At 46.6% G+C, this 21,203-nt stretch overlaps 1 protein-coding gene across 1 annotated transcript in view; it reads left to right on the top strand.

Annotated features, from left to right (window-relative positions):
- Positions 1 to 597: 597 nt before the first annotated feature.
- The window catches only part of DHTKD1 (dehydrogenase E1 and transketolase domain containing 1), a 59,910-nt gene continuing 39,304 nt past the window's right edge, over positions 598 to 21,203 (top strand). Inside the window, exons 1-4 of the mRNA XM_062210909.1 lie at positions 598 to 862; positions 13,660 to 13,815; positions 19,025 to 19,236; positions 20,001 to 20,195. Coding sequence (XP_062066893.1) covers positions 706 to 862; positions 13,660 to 13,815; positions 19,025 to 19,236; positions 20,001 to 20,195 — 720 coding nt within the window. The 5' untranslated portion in view covers positions 598 to 705. The remainder of the gene's footprint in view (positions 863 to 13,659; positions 13,816 to 19,024; positions 19,237 to 20,000; positions 20,196 to 21,203) is intronic.

Genomic DNA, 21,203 nt, shown 5'->3' with positions numbered 1-21,203 from the left:
TGGCCTTAACCGCCAGGGCTGGACCTGGCTCAAGCCAGGAGCTCCCTCAGGGTCTCCCACGGTACTGGGGCCGAAGGATTTGGACCAACTTCTGCTGTTTTCCCAGGCGCACCAGCAGGGAGCTGGATCTGAAGTGGAGCAACTGGGATCGACCAGAGCCTGTATGGGATGCTGCCGGAGCCTATATGGGATACTGCCTCAGGCTGCAGCGCCGCCCCCCTCAATGTTTCTTAAGATAAAAAGGGGGAGAGGGGTATTTTCTTGCTCTTTCAAATGTCCTTTTCTATCTGGGCCCCTTGTGTTTTTCTTTGAGTCTGGCAGCCAACACTGTTGTGAAACGAGGCTTCCAGCAGAGGAGCCAGTGGTGATTACTGCAGGCCTTAAAGATACTGACGGTTTGGCACCTGCCCCGCTGGACCCTTCCCAAACCCAGGGGTGCCTCAGTCCCCAGGAAGAGCTCGTGAGACCGCCCCCTGAGTCCCTCCCCCATCGGGGCGTGGCTTCGCCGCGGCGGCCTTCGTCCCGGATTGGCTCCGAGGGTCCGGCCTCTCGGCCAATCAGGCGCGGGGGCGTTGTCGCGGAGCCGGGCTCGGGGCTGCCTCGCTGCGAACTCAGGGACTCCCTACGCGCGGCGCTCGCTCGGCCCTGACTGCTCCCGTGCTCCTTCCCCCGCTTCTGTCTCCCGGCCAGGGGCGCAGGCTGGACATGGCCTCAGCCACGGCGGCAGCCGCGAGACGGGGCGTAAGCCAGGCTCCCCTGCTGCTCCTTCGGCGCGGCTACCAGACCGAGCGGGGCGTCTACGGCTACCGGCCCAGGAAGCCCGAGAGTCAGAGTCTCCGGAGCGGCCTGGCGCGCCCCCCAGGTGGGCTGGGGCCCAAGGGTGGAAGCTGGGGATTCGGGGGGGCGTCCCCCTTAATGTGAGTTGCAGTCGGGTGCCGTTGTAGGAGGCATCGGAGCTCCGGCACCGGCCGCTGGCCTGTAGGAGGATGGGGCGTGGGGGAGGGACGCGGGTACCGTGCCCCCCGCCCCGTCGTCCATCGTCTTCGGTTCCGCGCTCCACGGTCTCCTCCTCGTCCTCGCTCTGCCCTGGTTTGGGGAGAGGCTGGGCCGTTCCGTCACTCGTACGTGGGAACTTGACTTTTTGTGAGGGCTGTGGGGGAAGAAAAGTTCTGAGATAGCTCGGCCCCTGGAGTTAAGCTGACGACACATGGATGCTTTTCCAAGGCCCACGCGAGAGTGGGGCGGCGTGGGGTGCAAGTGCGGCCTCTTGGGAAAAGAGGACATAAAGTTCGTGATCTTAGGACCGCAGCTCGGTATTTATTATCCAGGCCTAGGTTGACTTTTAACGTTAATTTCGGAGCTTAAAACTCCTTGCTGAACTTTTAACCATTGTTTTAAACATGAATATCAGGGATGTTTGTTTGTTTAGGACACTCTGTTACATGCTTATATGTTAGAGACTGGTTTTGAGTGTGTGTTTTATACTGATTTTCTGTGTGTGTTTTATAACCGACGCCCATATGGAATGCCGGCATTGTAGGCGGCGTCTTAACCCATTAGGCCACAATGCTGGCTCCTGGCCTTTTCATCTTATACCACACACTAGAACCTCAATATTTTGCTTTTCAGCTCAGTGGACATTTACAATAAACCTCATTTCTTTCTCAAGCTCAATGGAGTTTCTTTAGGGAAGACTTTTTTTGCCAACTAAATTGTTGTCTCCCATGTAGGTGCAGGGGCCTAAGGATTTGAGCCATTTTCTGCTGCTTTCCCAGTCCATAGGAAAGAGCTGGATAGGAAGTGGAGCAGCCAGGACGCGAACTGGTGCCCATACGGGATGCTGGCACTGCAGGCAATGGCTTTACTTGCTACGCCATAGCACCAGTCCCACTGACTAACTTTTTAAATACAACAGCCGGGGCTGGGCCAGGCTGAAGCCAGGAGATTAGAACTCCATACAGGTCTCCCATAAGGGTGGCAGGGACCCAAGCAGTTGAGCCTTCATCCACTGTCTCTCAGGATGGGTTAGCAGGAAGCTGGATCAGAAGTGAAGGAACTAGAACTGGAATGGGCACTGCAATTGGAATGCTGGCATCCTAAGCAGCAACTTAACTCCCTGTACCACAACACTTGCCCCAGGAATATATATATTTTTATTAGGGACCCTAGGTGATTCTCAATAGGAAGTCCATGGCCACCCTTGGCCAACACTGTTCTGGTCATGAGAGATGTGTGTGTTGGACAAGTTTGACAATCCCTTCTTCATTTGACATCCTGTGAGTGTGTGCTCATTGCACAAGTGTGTGCTGTCCTTTGAGGTTTTCCCTCAGAACGAGAGTCTGTGTGTGACTTCTGTTAATATCTTTGCAGCTGAGAAGTAAGCCTTGCCTTGGAAAACCCAGGACATTGTTTTCGACTTGCTAAGATTGCAGGAGTATCAGAATTGTTGTGGGAACTTTTGGGCTGGAAAATCTCTGGAGTTGATTTTATATATAAACATTCCCTCTTCCTTCATCACCAAATTGTCTCCCACCTCCTGGCTAGTAGTGCACCTGCTGTCTGTTGAGGTGCTTGGTGTTGAGTTAGAATAGCAGGCCAAGAGTAGGATATTTTTGCCCTGGGATGGGCCAGCAGAGTCAGTACTGGAAGGCACTGTGTGTGGCACTGTTGCAGGATCTGTCTTAAGGAGTTTTGTTGCTAAGAATAATGCTTTTTTTTTTTTCATTTTCCTTATTTAAAAAACATTTTGAGTAAACCTTAAAGGCAAGTAGGCCACTTTGTAACTTTCTGTTGCATGCAGCTCCACGACAAGTTTTTCTGTTTCGGAAAAATTCCTTTGTCATAACTCTTTGAGTAGATTGTTATGTCCTAGACATCATGTGGGAGACAGAGCGAGGCGATAGTTGCATATACAGGTTAAATATCCCTTATCCAAAATGCTTGGGATCAGAAGTGTCCCAGAATTTGGAGTTTTTTTTAGATTTTGGAATATTTGTATAGATTTTGCTGGTTGAGCATCCCTCATCTGAAAATTCAGAATTCAAAATCCACAACCTTTTGAGTGCCAGTGTACTTGAAGGAGGGTTGTGTCAACAAAGACTGCCTCTTCAGAGCCACCTGCTACTTGCTTCCATGTCTTTAACCTTACAAGCTCTGCATCTTAGGCCCTGAGACAGCAGAAGAGACAATATCTTCTGTTTGCAGAACCAAATTTCCCTACATCTCTGCTTGCAGGTTAGGCAGCTACAACTTGATGTCATCTTTCTGCGGGGCTTTCCTGCAGTGATAAGAAACAAAGAATACACACTACTAAACTGTAACCCCACAGTCATGTGTTCCACCTTACAGGATATTGCAAGTGACAGCTTTACCAATAGCACTGCGCATCAGCTTTCTGGGCAGAAACATCTGTCTCTACTGCCTGACTGAGAAGCCAGGAACCTTTGTCTTTCTTTCTTTCTTCCTTCCTTCCTTCCTTCCTTCCTTCCTTCCTTCCTTCCTTTCTTTCTTTCTCTCTCTCTTTCTTTTTTTTTTTGACAGGCAGAGTGGATAGTGAGAGAGAGAGACAGAGAGAAAGGTCTTCCTTTTTGCCATTGGTTCACCCCAATGGCTGCTGCGGCCGGCACTTCGCGCTGATCCGAAGCCAGGAGCCAGGTGCTTCTCCCGGTCTCCAATGCAGGTGCAGGGCCCAAGCACTTGGGCCATCCTCCACTGCCTTCCCGGGCCATAGCAGAGAGCTGGCCTGGAAGAGGGGCAACTGGGATAGAATCCGGCACCCCAACTGGGACTAGGACTCGGTGTGCCAGCGCCGCAAGGAGGAGGATTAGCCTGTTGAGCCACGGCGCTGGCCCTTTGTATTTCAGATTCTGTATTGATAGCAACCCACCTCTGGCACCAAATTCTATATTAGAGAGGATGAGTTCAGGTGTGGTGACAGAGACCTGAAATAACAATGGCCTAAATAAGTAAAAATCTGAGCTGGTATGACCGCTTTGCCTGCATAGTCATAGGGTTCAAGTTCCTTCTGTATTGTTCCTTCACTGTCCTGTGGGTGTTGTGCTCACCCCGATCCTGGATGGCTCTATATCCACACACTGGCCAGCAGCAAGGAGAAAACATCTGTTTCGGGGCCAGCGCTATGGCTTAGCAGATGAAGCTGTTGCCTGCAGTGCCATCATCCCACATGGGCGCCAGTTCGAGTCCTGGGTGCTCTACTTCCGATCCAGCTCTCAGCTATGGCCTGGAAAATCAGTAGAAGATGGCCCAAGTCCTTGGGCCCTTGCACCTGCTTGGGAGACCTGAAAGAAGCTCCTGGCTCCTGGCTTCAGATTGGTGTAGCTCCGGCTGTTGCGTCCATTTGGGGAGTGAACCAGCAGATGGAAGATCTCTCTCTCTCTCTCTCTCTCTCTGCCTCTGCCTCTGCCTCTCTGTAACTCTGCCTTTCACATAAATGCATAAATCTTTTAAATAAAATAAAATAAGCATCCGTTTCCTTCTAGTACTTCCTCCTTCACCAGCACTTAGTCCTTACTCTGGCTGCATGAAAAGCTAGGAGATGGATCTTTCTTCTTGGTGGCCATATTCCTAACTGTTTTGGAGAAGGGAGCATGGGAGTTGAGAATTAGAGCAGTCTCTGATCCCAGTGTGTTACAGAAATCTGAGTCAAACAATCTACGTTCAATCTTTTCACTTTATACTTCACACAAAATCCCAAGCCTTACAAATCCCGGTCTCTCAAAGCCTTGCTTTCTTTACACGCATATTTTTGCCCTTTTGGGTCCTCTCTCAGGCCCTTCATTCTAATCTACTGCAAAAAAGGAATTAGCTCATGGGTTCTTGGTTCCCTGTGAAAAGATTTCAGAGGGTCTGTGTGCTGTGCACAGTCCTGTATATGTATGTGTTTCTAAGTAAAGTTATCCATGACTTCAGAAAGGTAAAATTGCTAGCCCGATGGGTATTGTAATTTATAGCCAATAGCCTGGTTCCCTTCTTGCTTGTTCAACTCTTTCTTTTTTTCTTTTTTTTTAAAGATATAGGTTTCTTTAGTTATGATAGTGCTTGTGTGTGTGTGTGTGTGTTTTGAAAGATTTATTTATTTATTTGAAAGATACACAGAGAGAGAAGGAGTGGCAGAAAGAGGAAGGAGAGAGAGGTCTTCCAACCTCTCCCAACTGACCATAGTGGCTGGAGATGTGCTGATCCAAAGCCAGGAGCCTGGAGCCTCTTCCAGGTCTCCCACGTGGGTGCAGGAGCACAAGGATTTGGGCCGTCTTCTACTGCTTTCCCAGGCCACAGAAGAGAGCTGGATCTGAAGTGGAGCAACTGGGACATGAACCAGCACCTGTATGGGATGCTGGCACTGCAGGTGGTGGCTTTACCTACTACGCCACAGAACTGGCCCCTCAAATCTTTCTAAAACATTGGTTTTGCTGTGTCATTTTGATCGTCAAAGGCTCAATTCTGCATTTCAGAGTAAAACCCAAGTTCTTTTATTTGGTATTCATGTTGTTTCTTTTTTAAAGATGTACTTATCTATTTCAAAGTCAGAGTTACACACACACACACACACACACAGAGAGAGAGAGAGAGAGAGAGAAATCGTCCATTTCCTTGTTAACTCTCCAAATGCCAGGGCTGGGGCCAGGCTAAAGCCAGGAGTCAAGAGCTTCTTCTAGGTTTTCCACATGGGTAGCAAGGGCCCAAGCACATGGTCCATGCTCCATGGCTTTTTTCAGGCCATTAGCAGGGAACTGGATCTGAAGCGGAGTTGCTGGGACATGAGCTGGCATCCATATGGGATGCTTGCATCACAGGTGGCAGCTTTACCTGCTATGCCACATTGCCAGACCCCTATTTCTTTATTTTTGAAGACTTTGTTTTGTATTTCCTTCAGTTCTATACTAAACTGAATACTTATTAAATGGCTTATTGCTAAGAAATGGAAATGGTGTTCTGTATATGCAGTTTATTTGTGACATTTAGTGCATTTGAATTTTGCATGTACAATCATAACACTATATCAAGAAAGGATGCCATCTATATATATTGGGAAATGCATTATTAAGACACTGGATTTTCCTTAATTCTATGTAAATGTATGCTTTGGTCAATTCTGCTAATTAGAATAGGAGGTTGATGAGGCTAAGGACATGGTTTGAATGACTGGTGTTTTTCGTTATGTCTGCCAGTTGTCATGAACGGGACCGTCTTGGTTGGGAAGAATGCTTGAGTTAGTGCAGTGGGTCCTGTGGATACATTGTGAGTCCTGGCAGAGTAGATGACAGGGCAAACTCTCCTGCAAATGCACATGTGGCATCTCCCTCATTAGTAGTGGCAGTGGGGCAGGTGTTATGGAGCAGCGGGCTAAGCCACCACCTGGGGCACCAGCATCCCATATCGCAGTGCCAGTTCAAGTCACGGCTGCTCCACTTCTGATCCATATTCCTGTTAATGTGCCTGGGAAAGTGGTGGAAGATGGCCCAAGCATTTGGGCCCCTGCACCCACATGGGAGACCTGTATAGTGTTCTGGGTTTCTGGCTTCAACCTGGCCCGACCTTGGTCGTGGTGGTCATTTGGGAAATGAATCAGCAGATGGAAGACGTCTTTCTCTCTGTGTCTCTCCCTCTCTCTGTCATTCTGTGTTTCAAATAAATAAAAATAAATCTTTAAAAAAGATAGTGACGGGGAGGGGATGTAGTCAAGGTTATGGAGCCTCTTCACTCCTCTTTGCACTTCATCGCAATTCTTTCTTTAGATATTTATCTTGGCACAACTCAGTGCCTGCATAGGATGATCACGTCATTCGCTAAGATTTCTTTTGTAGTAAGTCTTTAAAGAAATATTGAATTTGCTTTTCATAACCTTTTGGATGGCAGTGGCTTAACTGGTTAAAATTTGACCTGTGGTGAATGTTCTTTGTAGCTAGCTATTAGTAACCACTTGTACTTTAACCTCTGTAACCCTCAGTTTCCAAGTGAACTTGAAATTATTTACCAAAAATCCTATTTTAAACTGGAGGTGAGTTTAGGAGTAATGATTCGCAGACATAAATTTTGTTACAGGGCAAGCGTTTGGCACAGCTGTTAAGACACCACTTGGGAAGCTCACAGCCTATATTGGACAAGTTGGCTCCAGTTCCGGCTCTTTTGCTTCTGTTCCAGTTTCCTAGTAATGCACCCTTGGGCGATTGTGAGTGATGGTTCCGGTGTTGTGTCTCTCCCACCCAGCCCTGACTATTGTGGGCACCTGGGAAGTGAACCAAAGGATGGCAGATCTCTCTCTTCCTGTCTATCTGCCTTCCAAAAGAAGTGAAAATAAATAATAATTTTTTAAAAAAATAATCAAGGAGGATTTGGGGCTAAAAAAAAAAAACCATGGAAGATTTGGAGTCTCTGTTATGAAAAATGGCAGAATTTGGGGACCACCAGAAGATGGGAACCATAAGATTCAGGCAGGGGCCAGTGCTGTGGCACAGCAGGTTAATGCCCTGGCCTGAAGCGCCAGCATCCCATATGGGTGCCGGTTCTAGTCCCGGCTGTACCTCTTCCAATCCGGCTCTCTGCTGTATCCCGAGAAAGCAATGGAGGATGGCCCGGGTCTTTGGGCCCCTGCATCCACGTGGGAGACCTGGAGGAAGCTCCTGGCTCCTGGCTTCAGATCAGCGCAGCTCCGGCCATTGCAGCCATCTGGGGAGTGAACCATCTGATGGAAGACCTCTCTCTCTCTCTCTGCCTCTCCTCTCTCTGTGTAGCTCTGACTTTCAAATAAATGAATAAATCTTAAAAAAAAAAAAAGGATTCAGGCAGTGTCTAGGGGTTGTTAGCATTGTCACTGGTCATTGGTAGTTGGAGTGAGTTTTCAAGGATGTTGCAAATAGGAAATAAAAGGAGCCCTTTCTGGAGATATAGGAAAAAAGTAAAATCTGAATACAATAAAGATTTTTGTAAATATAGATAATTCTGGAATACAAATGCAGGCCAAAAATGGCTAAAGACATTAGATATTTTACCTTAAAAAATATAATGATGTTTAATACTCTCATCCCTTTTTCTGTAGGCTCAGGGTTTCCTCTTTCAACTTTGGTTATGTTATAAAGGATAGAGCATTGGACTGAGGTCATACAGACTTTGAGTCCAAATTCCAACTTCTTCACTTCCTGATTGTGTCACCTTTTGCAAGCTGCTTAGCCCCTTTGAGCCTCATTTTTTTTTTTAAGATTTATTTATTTAAAAGAGTTGCAAAGAGAGGAGACAGAGAAAGAGAAAGAGAGAAAGAGGTCTTCCATCTGCTGGTTCACTTCCCAAATGGTCTCAATAGCCAGATCTGGGCCTATCAGAAACCAAGAGCCAGGAGCTTCTTCCAGGTCTCCTACGTGGGTGCAGAGGCCTAAGGACTTGGGCCATCATCTGCTGCTTTCCCAGGCCATAACCAAGAGCTGGATTGAAAGAGGAACAGCCGGGACTTGAACCCGCGCCCATATGGGATGTCAGTGCTGCAAGCTGGGGCTTTAACCCACCCACTGCGCCACAGCACCAGCCCCCAAAATTTGACTTTTAAAAGATATTTTTATTAATTTAGTTGAGAGAGAGAGAGAGAGAGAGAGCCCCCATTTGCTGGTTCACTCCCCAAATGTCTATAACATCTGGGGCACTGAAACTAGGAGCTGGGAACTCAGTCCAGGATTCCCATGGAGGTGGCATGAACCTGACTACTTGAGCTGTCACTGCTGCCCACCAGGGTCTGCATTAGCCGGAAGCTGGAACCGCAGCTACCGCTAGGTGGCTGAACCCAGGCACCGCAGTGTGGCATGTGAGTGTTGTAACTAGCATCTTACCTTCTGAAGATGCCTTTACGGCTTGTTCTCCCCGTTCTGGCTGGCTTCATTAGGAACTTAGACAGCAAAGGAAATCCCTGTGCCCTTTGGCAGATGCCGTGAGCACTAAGTTACTTGGGAAGCATTATGCCTAACATGAAGACATCATTTCTCTCTTACAGCCATCTTTTGATTTCCATAGTAATAGGTATTTTAAAATGAAGACTATGTGCATTCTGTTGCTATTCTCTCATTGTCTTGAATATTTAATTTCATCCTTTGCTATGAAAGTAATACAATTAAAGTTAACTGAAAATAGATCTTTGTAACAAATAAGAATGGCAGTAGGAGAGGGAGGAGGAAGAAGGGTGGGGGTGCAGACGGGAGGGAGGGTGGGGTGGAAGAATCACTGTGTTCCTCAATTTTTATATATGAAATGCATGAAGTTTGTATACCTTAAATAAAAGATTTCTAGGTTAAAAAAAGATAAAGTAATAAGGCTGGCGCCGCGGCTCAATAGGCTAATCCTCTGCCTGTGGCGCTGGCACCCCGGGTTCTAGTCCCGGTCGGGACAACGGATTCTGTCCCCGTTGCTCCTCTTCCAGTGACGACAGTCCAGCTGTCTGCTGTGGCCCGGGAGTGCAGTGGAGGATGGCCCAAGTGCTTGGGCCCTGCACCTGCATTGGAGACCAGGAGAAGCACCTGGCTCCTGGCTTCGGATCAGCGCGGTATGCTGGCCGCAGCGCGCCAGCCGCAGCAGTCATTGGAGGGTGAACCAACAGAAAAGGAAGATCTCTCTCTCTCTCTCTCTCTCTCTCTCTCTCTCTCACGGTCCACTCTGCCTGTCAAAAAAGAAAGAAAGAAAGTAATATAACAGAAGCCCTTTTATCTAGTACATTTGAAACTGATACTTGGTCAATTTAATAAAAGATGTTAAATAAAGGAATGTCAGAAAGAAATGAGAGATGCTTTAAGTTTTTTTATTTTGACATAGCATGTTTTTGTTTTTATTTTTTTTAAGATTTTATTTGAAAGGCAGAGTTAGAGAAGGAGATAGAGAGAGAGATCTTGCATCCATTGGTTCCCTCTCCAAATGGTCACAACAGTTGGAGCTGGGCCAGGCTAAAGCCAGGAACCTGGAACTCCATCCAGATCACCCATGTAGGTGCCAAGGGCCCAAGCACCTGGGCCATCCTCTGCTGTTTTCCCAGGCACATTAGCAGGGAGCTGGACTGGTAGTGGAGCACCCAGTGGCATTCATATGGGATGCTGGTGTCACAGGGGGCAGCTTCACCCACTGTGCCACAATTTTGTGTTTATATATGCAAACTTTATGTTTTTATATGTACAATTTTTAAAATGGAGAGAGCAGGACAGGCATTTGTTGCAGTGGCTAAGACCCCACTTGTGGGGTTGGTGCCGTGGCTCACTTGGTTAATCCTCCGCCTGCAGCGCCAGCATCCCATATGGGCACCAGGTTCTAGTCCCGGTTGTTCCTCTTCCAGTCCAGCTCTCTGCTGTGGCCCAGGAAGGCAATGGAGGATGGCCCAAGTGCTTGGGCCCTGCACCCGCATGGGAGACCAGGAAGAAGCACCTAGCTTCAGATAGGTGCAGTGCCGGCCGTTGCGGCCATTTAGGGGGTGAACCATCGGATGGAAGACCTTTCTCTCTGTCTCTCTCACTATCACTCACTCTACCTGTCAAAAAAAAAAAAAAAAAAAAAAAAAAAGACCCCACTTGGTTTGCTTGCTTCCTGATCAGAGTTCCTGGGCTCATATTCCAGCTCGCTTTCCCAGCCCAGCCTCCTGTTACTGTGCATACTGGGAGGCAGCATGGCATGGCCAAAGTAGATGGGCCCCTGCTACCCTGTGGGATACCCAGATTGAGTTTGGGCTTGTGGCTTTAGCCTGACCCTGTCCTGGATGTTGTGGTCATTTGGGGAGTGAATCAGCAGACAGGAGAGCTCTGTCTTTCTGTCTCTCTGCCATTCAACCTAAATAATTGAGTCAATTTTAAAAATTAAAAATGCACAGAGCTTATAAAAGCAATTCGAGTGCATAAGCCTTTCTAAATTCTACTAAAAATATTTTCCTTTTTTCAGGAGCAACAGACTTAAGAACAAATATAACCAGTTCTTATAGGCATATAGTCACCTGGTGAGAGCAAACACCAGAGAACCCATCAATCAAAAGGCTTTAGAGTGCAGTGGGCAGCAAGTCAGTCGTCTATGCTTAAAAGAGCGCTACTGTGCATGTTCACTGTGGGAAACTTAGAAAACACAATAAACAGGACTTTCTATATAGCATTATTCGTAAGTTTTTGGTCCATTTTCTTTACGTACATGAAATGCAGTCCTATATTGCTTCACGTTGGGGATATGTTCTAAGAAATGCATCATTTGGTGATTTTGTCATTGTGCAAACATCATAGAGTGTAGTTACACAAACTAAGATGGCTACTACATCACTAGGTGATAGAAATGGGACCAGCATTGTATATGTGTTCCATTGTTGACGGAGACACCAACCTGTGGGGCATAACTATAAATGTTCTGCATTCAAAGACTCAACCCGCCTAAGAGTTGTGTCTGTAGCGACCATGTGCAGACTTTTTTTCTTGACATTATTCCTTAAGCAATACAGTTGAACACTATTTACATACTATTTGTATTATATAGGTATTATAAGTAATTAGAAATTATTTAAAGTATGTAAGAGTTTATGTGTAGTTTATATGCAAATGCCATGTTGTTTTGTATAAGGGGCTTGAGCATTCATGGATTTTAGTGTTTGCAGAGGGGCTGGGAGGACGATCCTAGAACAAGTCACCTGTAGATATCCAGGGATGACTCCATGAGCTTGTATACATACATGAAGTATGCACACAGACACAATTATGCTATATGCACTATACCATGAAATATATATTTTGTACTACCCATGTCTACACACATACTGAAAGAAGGCTCATGCTGTATAGACAAGGGTATTTCAAAAGTTCATGGAAAAAGGAATTAATGTACATTTCCATGCACTTTTTGTAGAGCCCTCATACTGTCTTACAGTCTATTAATTTTTGACACTTTGTCATTAAATATCCTTTTCCAACATTATTTTCCTTTTTTTAAAATAAAGCTTTACTTATTTGAAGAGCAGAGTTAGAGAGGAAGAGAGAGACAGAAAGAGATCTTCCGACTGCTGGCTCACTCCCCAAATGGCTAAAACAACCATGGGCCAGGCTGAAGCCAGGAGCCTAGAACTCCATCTGAGTCTCCCAGATGGTTGACAGGGGCCCAAGTACTTGCACCATCTTTCAATGTTTTCCCAGGCACATTAGAAGGGAGCTGGATCAGATGTGGAGCAGCGACTCAAATTGGTGCCTATATGGGATGCTGGCATCAAAGGTGATGATTTAACCCATTGTGCCACAATGCCAGCCCCACATTTATTAATTTTTTAAAAATTAGTTATTTACAAGGGCCGGCTCCGTGGCTTAGTAGGCTAATCCTCCACTTGTGGTGCCAGCATCCCATATGGGTGTCAGTTCTAGCCCCGGTTGCCCCTCTCCCAATCCAGCTCTCTGCTATGGCCTGGGAAAGCAATGGAAGATGGCCCAAATGCTTGGACCCCTGCACACACATGGGAAGCCGGGAAGAAGCTCCTGGATCCTGGCTTCAGATCGGTGCAGCTCCAGCCATTGCGGCCATCTGGGGAGTGAACCAACAGACGGAAGACCTTTCTCTCTGTCTCTCCCTCTCACTATCTGTAACTCTACCTCTCAAATAAATAAATAAAATCTTTAAAAAAGTTATTTATTTGGGAGAGAGAGATTTCCCATCCTCTGGTTCATCCCCCAAAATGTCCACAACAGCCAGGACTGGGACAAGTGGAAGCCCGGAGCCAGGAATTAAATCCAAGTTTCCCACATGGGTGGCAGGCACCTGGGTACTTGAGCTATCATCTGCCACCTCAGAATGCATATTAGCAGGAAGCTGGAATAGGAAGTGGAGCCAGGATTCAAACCCAGGCATTTCAATATGGGACCTGGGTATCCCAAGGAGTGGCTTAAGCCCTGCACCAGATACCTGCCCTTAAAAATTTTTTTAACTTTTTTATTTACTTGAAAGGCAGAGAGAGAGAAGAGAAGGGATGGCAAGGGAATGGAAGGGGAGGGTCGGGGAGAGGTTTACTACCTAAATGCCTGCAATCACAGGAACTGGGCTGGTTTCGAGCAACCAAAGTCAGGTGCTTGAAACTCAATCTAGGGGGCCTTTGTTGATACATGTACATCCAAGACATTCAATTCATCACTTTTCTTTTCTCACTAAGCCTGTGACAAGCAAAGAAGTACACTTTGGCAGAACGTAGAATACTAGTACTCATGGCAATACTTGTTCACAAAAGGCATAGTAGGGGCTGGCATTGTGGTGTAGTGAGTAAAGCCACTGCCTGTGATGCCAGCATCCTATAAGGGTGCCAGCTCATGGCCTGGCTTCTCCACTTCTGATCCTGCTTATGGCCTAGGAAAAGCAGTGGAAGATGACCCAAGTGCTTTGGCCTCTGACAACCACTTGGGACACCTGAATGAAGCTCCTGGCTCCTAGCTTCAGTTTAGCTCAGCCCTAGCTGTTGCAGCCATTTGGGGAGTGAACCAGCAGATGGAAGATCTCTCTCTCCCTCTCTCTCACTCTCCTTCTCTCTCTGTGCCTTTGCCTTTCAAACAACAACAAAAAAATCTTAAAAAAAATTGTATATATCCAAGGCCTCAACAGCTTCTTTGCAAAGCTGAATCTTGTACAAGGTGGGCATTTCCTAAACTGTTTGTGTTGTCGTTCTCCACCATGCAGTTGATCATGGGCTTGCCAGGTTGGTGACAGTTTATTGCGAACATGGTCATAAAGCTGCCAAGATCAACCCCCTCTTCAGTGGACAAGCGCTGCTGGATGACGTTCCTGAAATCCAAGCCCTGGTGCACACACTGCAGGGACCCTTCAACACCACAGGTGAGGAGTCTGAGCGGCTGGGGCGAGCACAAACAACTGCTTGTCCCAGGAAGGCGCCTTTCTCTGTTCCTGAAGAAGTGATGTGGTGCCAAGGCTTCTGCAGGGTGTGGGAAGACAGGGAGGGGTGTGTTCAGTTGCTGCAGAGGAGTGAGGTTGAGGCTGTAGGATGGCCTTTGGCTAGGGCCCGCTTCCTCTTCTTTCAAAAGCATGTTGGACTCCTGGTGAGTGCCAGACACTTGGTGCATATTATGCGAATTCTTCCTCACGGCTCCTGAGAGCAGTTATTGTCCTGTGTATGTTACAAATGGAGAAGTAGAGACTCAGAGAATTAATTAACGGCAGCAGACAACCCAGGTCTGCTGTCAGGCTTTCATTTTTTAAGAATTATTTATTGAAAGGGCAGAGCAGCAGAGCACGATGGTGAGACAGAGAGAAAGAGAGAGAGAGCGAGAGAGAGAGAGAGCGAGCATGAGCGCGATGGCCTGGATTGGGCCTGGCCAAAGCCAGGAGCCAGGAGCTCCATCAAGATCTCCTATGTGGGTGGCTCACGTCTAAGCACTTGGGACATCTTCTGCTGCCTTTCTAGGCCCATGAACAGGAAGTTGGATAGGAAGTGGAGCAGCAGGGACCCAGCACAACTGCTGCACCACAATGCTGGCCGTAGGTCTGCTTCTGTTCTAAAGCCTGCCCACCCTTAATCTGTTTTCTTCCCTAATCTGGGAACTGAAAAACAAACAAACAAACAAACAAACAAACTTGGGCACCCTGTAAACTTTCAGTGTAGTATGCCTGCATCCCATATCAGAGTGCCTGTGTTTGAATTTTCTTTGCTCTCTATGCCAGCTTCCTGCTAATGTGCATCCTAGGAGGCGACATGTAATGGCCCAAGTACTTGGGTCCTTGCCACCCGCACAGGAGAAACAGATTGAGGTCTGGTCTCCTGCCCTCAGTCTGGCTCAGTGTTAGCAGTTGTAGGTACTTGGGAAATGAGCTAGCAGGTGGAGGATCTTTGTTTGTTTGTCTCTCTCTTTCAAATAAAATGAAAATAAAATAAAATAAAGAAAAGAAACCAGCTTTGGCCTTGACTGCCGGTCATGATCTTGGGATCCTACATTATGCTGTGCTTTTTTCTTTTCTTTTATTTATTTTTTAAAGATTTATTTTTCTACTTTGAACATCAGAGTTACAGAGAGAGAGAGAGAGAGAGAGAGAGAGAGAGAGAGATCTTCCATCTACTGATTCATCCCCAAGATGGCTGCAATGGCTAGCAGTGAGCCAGGCCAAAGCCAGGAGCCAGGAGCTTCATCTAAGTCTCCCATGTGGGTGGCAAGGTACCAAACACTTGGGCCATCCTCTGCAGTTTTTCCCAGGCCACCAGCAGGAAACTGGATTGGAAGTAGAGCAGCTGGGACTTGAACTGGTGCCCATATGGGATGCCACCACTGCAGGCCATGGCTTAACCTGCTGCCCAACAATGTCAGCCCCTCATGTTGTGCTTTAATACAGGCAGCCATCAATCTAGTTCCAGAATGTTTCCACCACCCCAAAGGAAACACCATAGCTCATCATCCTGCATCTCCCTAGTCCCTGGCAGCTGATAATCCAGTTTCTGTGATGGTGGAATTACCTGTTGTGGACATTACACATAAATCACATGTGGCCTTTTGTGTCTGGCTCCTTTCATCTCACATAATGTTTTCAAGGGTAATCCATGAAATCAATACTTCATTCCTTTATGTGGCTTAGCAATATTCAGTTGAATGGCCATACCACATTTTGTTTATTCTTTCATCCATTGGTAGACATTCGGATTGTTTTTTCCTCACTACATCTTCATGACTAACCTCTGAGTGACCTTGAGTGTGCCTACTGAATAGATTAAAAAGTGAGGCATAGAGAACTTACACAATATACAGAACAACTTTTATAAGTTGCCTGTTAACCAATATCAAAGATCTAAATCGTATTGTGAGAAACTACAAGCAACCTAAGTAAATATTGGTTGGTTAAGCTCGTGTTGCAGGTTTGCTGTATAGCTCAGGCCATGCACAAACCTCCCCCTTCTTTGACTTTCAGGGAGATTTCTTTTTACCTTAAAGTGTTGCTTTTGTATTTCTGGTTTTTAGAAAAAACAGAAGACATGACTACCTTTTTTTAAAAAAAGATTTGTTTATTTATTTGAAAGGAAGAGCTACAGAGAGGCAGAGGCAAAAAGAGAGAGAGAGAGAGAGAGAGAGGTCTTTCATCTGCTTATTCACTCCCCAGATGGCTGCTATGGCTGGAGCTGAGCTGATCTGAAGCCAGGAACCAGGAGTGTTTTCCAGGGTGCAGGGCCCAAGCACTTGGGCCATATTCCACTGCTGTCCCAGGCCAAAACAGAGAGCTGGATTCGAAGTGGAGCAGCCAGGACTTGAACCAGTGCCCGTATGGGATGCAGGCGGCAGTTTTACCTGCTATGCCATAGTACCAGCCCCAACTATACCTTTTAAAAAAGAGTTGCATCTTTGTTTATCAGAAAGGCAGTTACAGAGAGATTTTCCATTCATTACTTCATTTCCCTAATGGCCACAGCGGTCAGGGCCGGGCCTGGCTGATGCCAAGAGCCAGGAACTCCTCCGGGTCTCCCATGAAGGTGGCAGGGGCCCAAGGACTTGGGCCATCTTCTGCTGCTTTCCCAGGACATTAGCAGGGAGCTGCACTAGAGGCAGAGTAGCAAGGACTTGAGCTGATGTAGCTGTCTCAGGTGGCAGCTTAACCTGCTCTACCACAATGCTGACCTCCTTGCTTTGCTGTTAACTTCGCTTTATTTTTAACTGTTCGATGATAGACCTTACATTATCGATATTAAAAAGACTTGAACATTTTGGTACATAAATACTTCAGATAAAGATAGGACATATGGATTTATTTATTTATTTTTAATGTTTTTATTTTTTTGCCAGGCAGAGTTAGACAGTGAGAGAGACAGAGAGAGTTATAGACAGTGAGAGAGAGACAGAGAGAAAGGTCTTCCTTCCGTTGGTTCATTCCCCAAATGGCCTCCACAGCCAGCGCTGTGCCGATCTGAAGACAGGAGCCTGGTACTTCCTCCCAGTCTCTCATGCGGGTGCAGGAACCCAAGCACTTGGGCCATCCTCCTCTGCCCTCCGGGCCACAGCAGAGAGCTGGACTGGAAGAGGAGCAACTGGGACTAGAACCCAGGGTGCCGGTGCCGGTGCCGCAGGTGGAGGATTAGCCAAGTGAGCCACAGCGCCGGCCCAAGGACATATGGATTAAAGTAGATGAAAAGTAAATTTTGAATTTTAACTTGAATTGAAGTAAAAACTCTTGGTTTTGCTACTTTGTGACTCTTTTTCCCCCAAATGGCTACAATGGCCAGGACTGGGCCATGCCAAAGCCAGGAGCCAGGAACTTCACTCAGGTCTCCCCATAGGGCAGGGGCCCAAGGACTTGGGCCTTCCTCCACTGATTTCTCAGGTGTATTACGCTTGATCTTAGCCAGAATCAGTAATCTCAGGTGTATTAGCACACAGCTGGATCAGAAATGGAACAGCTGGGGCTTGAACCCGTGCTCATATGGGATGCTGGTGTCACAGGAAGCAGCTTAAACCGTTATGCCACAACTTTAGTCCTTACTTCATGACTATTGACCATGTTTTTAGGTTTTGAAACATCTAGATAAGGAGCTGGCGCTGTGGCACAGTAGGTTAAGCTGCTGTCTGCAGTGCCTGCATCCCTTATGGGCACTGTTCAAGTCCCAGCTGCTCTGCTTCTGATCCAGCTTCCTACTAATGTGCCTGGTAAATCAGTGGAAGAAAACCCAGATCCTTGGACCCCTGCACCTATGTGGGAGACCTGGAAGAAGCTCCTGACTCCTGGCTTTGGACTGGCCTGTCTCTGGCCATTTGAGGAGTGAGGCAGCAGATGGAAGATCTTTCTCTCTCTCCCTCTCTATCCCTCCTTCTCTCTCTCTAGCTTTGCCTTTCAAATAAGTAAATAAATATATATTTTTAAAGATTTACTTATTTAACTGAAAGAGTTACAGAGAGAGAGGGAGAGAGAGAGATCTTCCATCTGTTTGTTCACTCCCCAGATGGCCACAATAGCCATATCTGGGCCAGGATGAAGCCAGGAGCCTCTTCTGGGTCTCCTACGTGAATGCAGTAGCTCAAACACTTGGGCCATCTTCCTTTGCTTTCCCAGGCACATTAGCAGAGACCTGGATCAGAAATGGAGCAGCCAGGACTCTAACCGGTGACCATATGGGATGCCAGTGTTGAAGGTGGCAGCTTATCTGCTGTACCACAGTGCTGTCCCCAATAAATATTTAAATCTAAAAAAATAAAATAAAATCTAGTTAAGCATTGAACATGACTCTAGTTATTAATAATGAAATGCTGGGGCCGGTGCTCTGGCATAGTGGATAAAGCTGCCGCCTGCAGTGCGGGCATCCCATATGGGTGCTGGTTTGAGACCTGGCTGCTCCACTTCCTATCCAGCTCTCTGCTATGGCCTTGGAAGGCAGCAGAAGATTGTGGTGCAGTAGGTTAATCCTCCGGCTGAGGCGCTGGCATGGCTGCCTGTTCTACTCCCGGCTGCCCCTCTTCCAGTCCAGCTCTCTGCTATGGCCTGGGAGGGCAGTGGAGGATGGCCCAGGTGCTTGGGTGCCTACACCCACATGAGAGACCCGGAAGAAGCTCCTGGCTCCTGGCTTCGGATCTGCGCAGCTGTGGCTGTTGCAGCCCTCTGGAGAGTGAACCAGCGGAAGGAAGACCTCTCTCTCTGTCTCTACTTCTCACTGTTTGCAACTCTACCTCTCAAATAAATATATAAAATCTTTTTAAAAAAATGTAGGAAGCTCCTCCCCCCAAAAAAATTAAAAAATAAAAATAAAAAAAGATTGCCTAAGTGCGTGGATCCCTGCACCTGGGTGGGAGACCCAGAAGAAGCTCCTGGCTTGGATTGGCCCAGCACCAGCCATTTGGGGAATGAACTAGCAGATGGAAGACCTCTCTCTCTCTCTTTGCCTCTGCCTCTCTGTAACTCTGCCTTTCAAATAAATAAGTAAATCTTAAAAAAATAAATAAATAAAAAAAAATAAAAAGAAAGAAAAGAAATGCTCTGAGGTAATTATTTTTATGTGTTTTTGAGTTAATTTGCTATGTGGTTGATTTTTCTTTACAATGTTCCTTTTGATTCTTTATCATAGGATTATTGAACATGGGGAAGGAAGAGGCCTCCCTTGAGGAAGTATTAGCCTATCTCAATGAAATCTACTGTGGGCAAATTTCTATTGAAACCTCCCAACTTCAAAGCCAGGAAGAGAAAGACTGGTTTTCCAAGAGGTTTGAAGAACTAAACAAGGAAACATTTACCACGGAAGAGCGAAAACATCTGTCAAAGCTAATGCTGGAATCTCAGGTACAAAAGCAGAAGGTAGCATCAGTGGACTAGGTCAGCTCATTTCCTACAAACACCTGTAACTACTGAAGCGAGGGAATGAAGCTATTCATTCTGCACTTACAACCATTGGCTCAACATGACAAACAATATGATAATTTCCACTTTATCCTGAACAGAAAAAAAAAAAAAAAGAAAGTAGATCACCATTAAATAATCAAGCTATTTTGGTTCTCTGTAGCATTAAAATACTTTTCATATATTTATATACTCTGTATATAAATGACAAAATCCTTCAGCTCTCACTTCTCTTTACTATTGGAAGAGATGGAAAGACTATGATGGATACAATCAGGGGATCTGAATCTCCACCTGGGCTGTGGCGAGGACTCGGGCCTGTCAAGATGACCAGAAGCCTCTTCCCTAGAGTCCGGGTGGTTGGATGGTTTGTGACCTTGCTTAACTAGGAGCAGTACCGGGAAGGGCAGGAGGAATCCAAGGCCTGGCCCCTGGTCTAGGGGAATGCTCATCCTGAGGGCCTTCCTCTGGGGCTACGTGATTCCCCCACTCGGGTTCTCCTCTTGGCGGCCCCTGCTGTCATCCAGGGTCCTTGGCAGAGCTTTGCCCCTTTGCTTCTGCCTTCTTCTCCACCAGGTGGTGGAAGGGCAGTGCAGCAGCTACTGGAGTAGTGTGGAGCCCTCCCACAGCACACGTAACCTTGTCTGCCTTTCACCTGAGTAGTGAGCCATCTGCCGGCAGCTCATGTCTGGCGTGATGTTCCATAGGAGTTTGACCACTTTTTGGCCACCAAGTTTGCCACGGTGAAGCGGTATGGAGGCGAAGGGGCTGAAAGCATGATGGGCTTTTTCCATGAGCTGCTGAAAATGGCGGCCTACAGTGGGATAACTGATGTCATTATTGGGATGCCCCACAGAGGGAGGCTCAATCTACTGACCGGCCTTCTGCAATTCCCTCCAGAGGTAAGGCTGTTTCCTGTGTCTCTTACCAGCACAGTACAATTGACTGTTTCAGGATCACACTGATGAACACAGTAACCGTTGCTTCTTGAAAGCCTAAGAGCACTTGGTCCAGGGAGTAGTTTAGTTGATTGACAGAACTTGATGTTGACAGTTGGACCTGCTATTTAGGTTGACTTGCTGTGTATCCTTATTCTCTCTCCTCTCGCCGAAGTTAGAGGTTATTTGGTGTCCTCGAGGATGATGTGAATGGTTGAATTCTGTTCGCTGGAGTCTGCTTTTCATTTAATACAAATTGTTCAAATGAACACAAAGATCTTTGCAATTTTACCTTCCAGGAAGACACAGGTCCGTTTATGTGCAGAGTCAATAACAGACTGTACTAGAAACCAATAATACATTGTCATTTCAACAGGCCACACAAATGAGTGAATGCTTTTAAAAGCAGTTGGATCTTGGTGTTCCTGTTCAGTCCAACTCAGCTGCTTTGTAAATTCTCAAAGGTTTGAGAGGCAGGAGTGAAGATTTTCATGTCAGGGAACATTAGAGAGACCTGATATTTAACAAAGCTTTGTCCATGGTGCATAGGTAATCTCACTACTGTTCCCATCCAAGAGATTTAAGAACAACTGTAAACATTAAAGGGCTGTTGAAGCTCATGGAAGGCTGTCTTAGACTTAATACCATTAGAAAATATACATGGTGTTGTGTCTAAGGGCCAGTCTTTGCCACGATCACCCATACCTCACTTGTTCTGATGGTAATCAGCTTTTCTTGTTTTTAAAGATTTATTATTTATTTGAGAGGTAGCGTTACAGAGAGAGACAGACAGACAGACAGAAAGATTTTCCATCTACTGGTTCACTCCCAAATGCCTGTAATGGCTAGAGCTGGGCCAAACTAAAGCCAGGAGCCAGGAGCTTCTTCCAGGTCTCCATATGGGTACAGGGGTCCAAGGACTTGGGCCATCTTCTACTGCTTTCCCAGGCCATAGCAGAGAGCTGGATCAGA

Source organism: Lepus europaeus, chromosome 14 (assembly GCF_033115175.1).
Source record: "Lepus europaeus isolate LE1 chromosome 14, mLepTim1.pri, whole genome shotgun sequence".
NCBI classification, from domain to species: Eukaryota; Metazoa; Chordata; class Mammalia; order Lagomorpha; family Leporidae; genus Lepus; species Lepus europaeus.
This window is presented reverse-complemented; position numbering and strand designations above follow the sequence as displayed.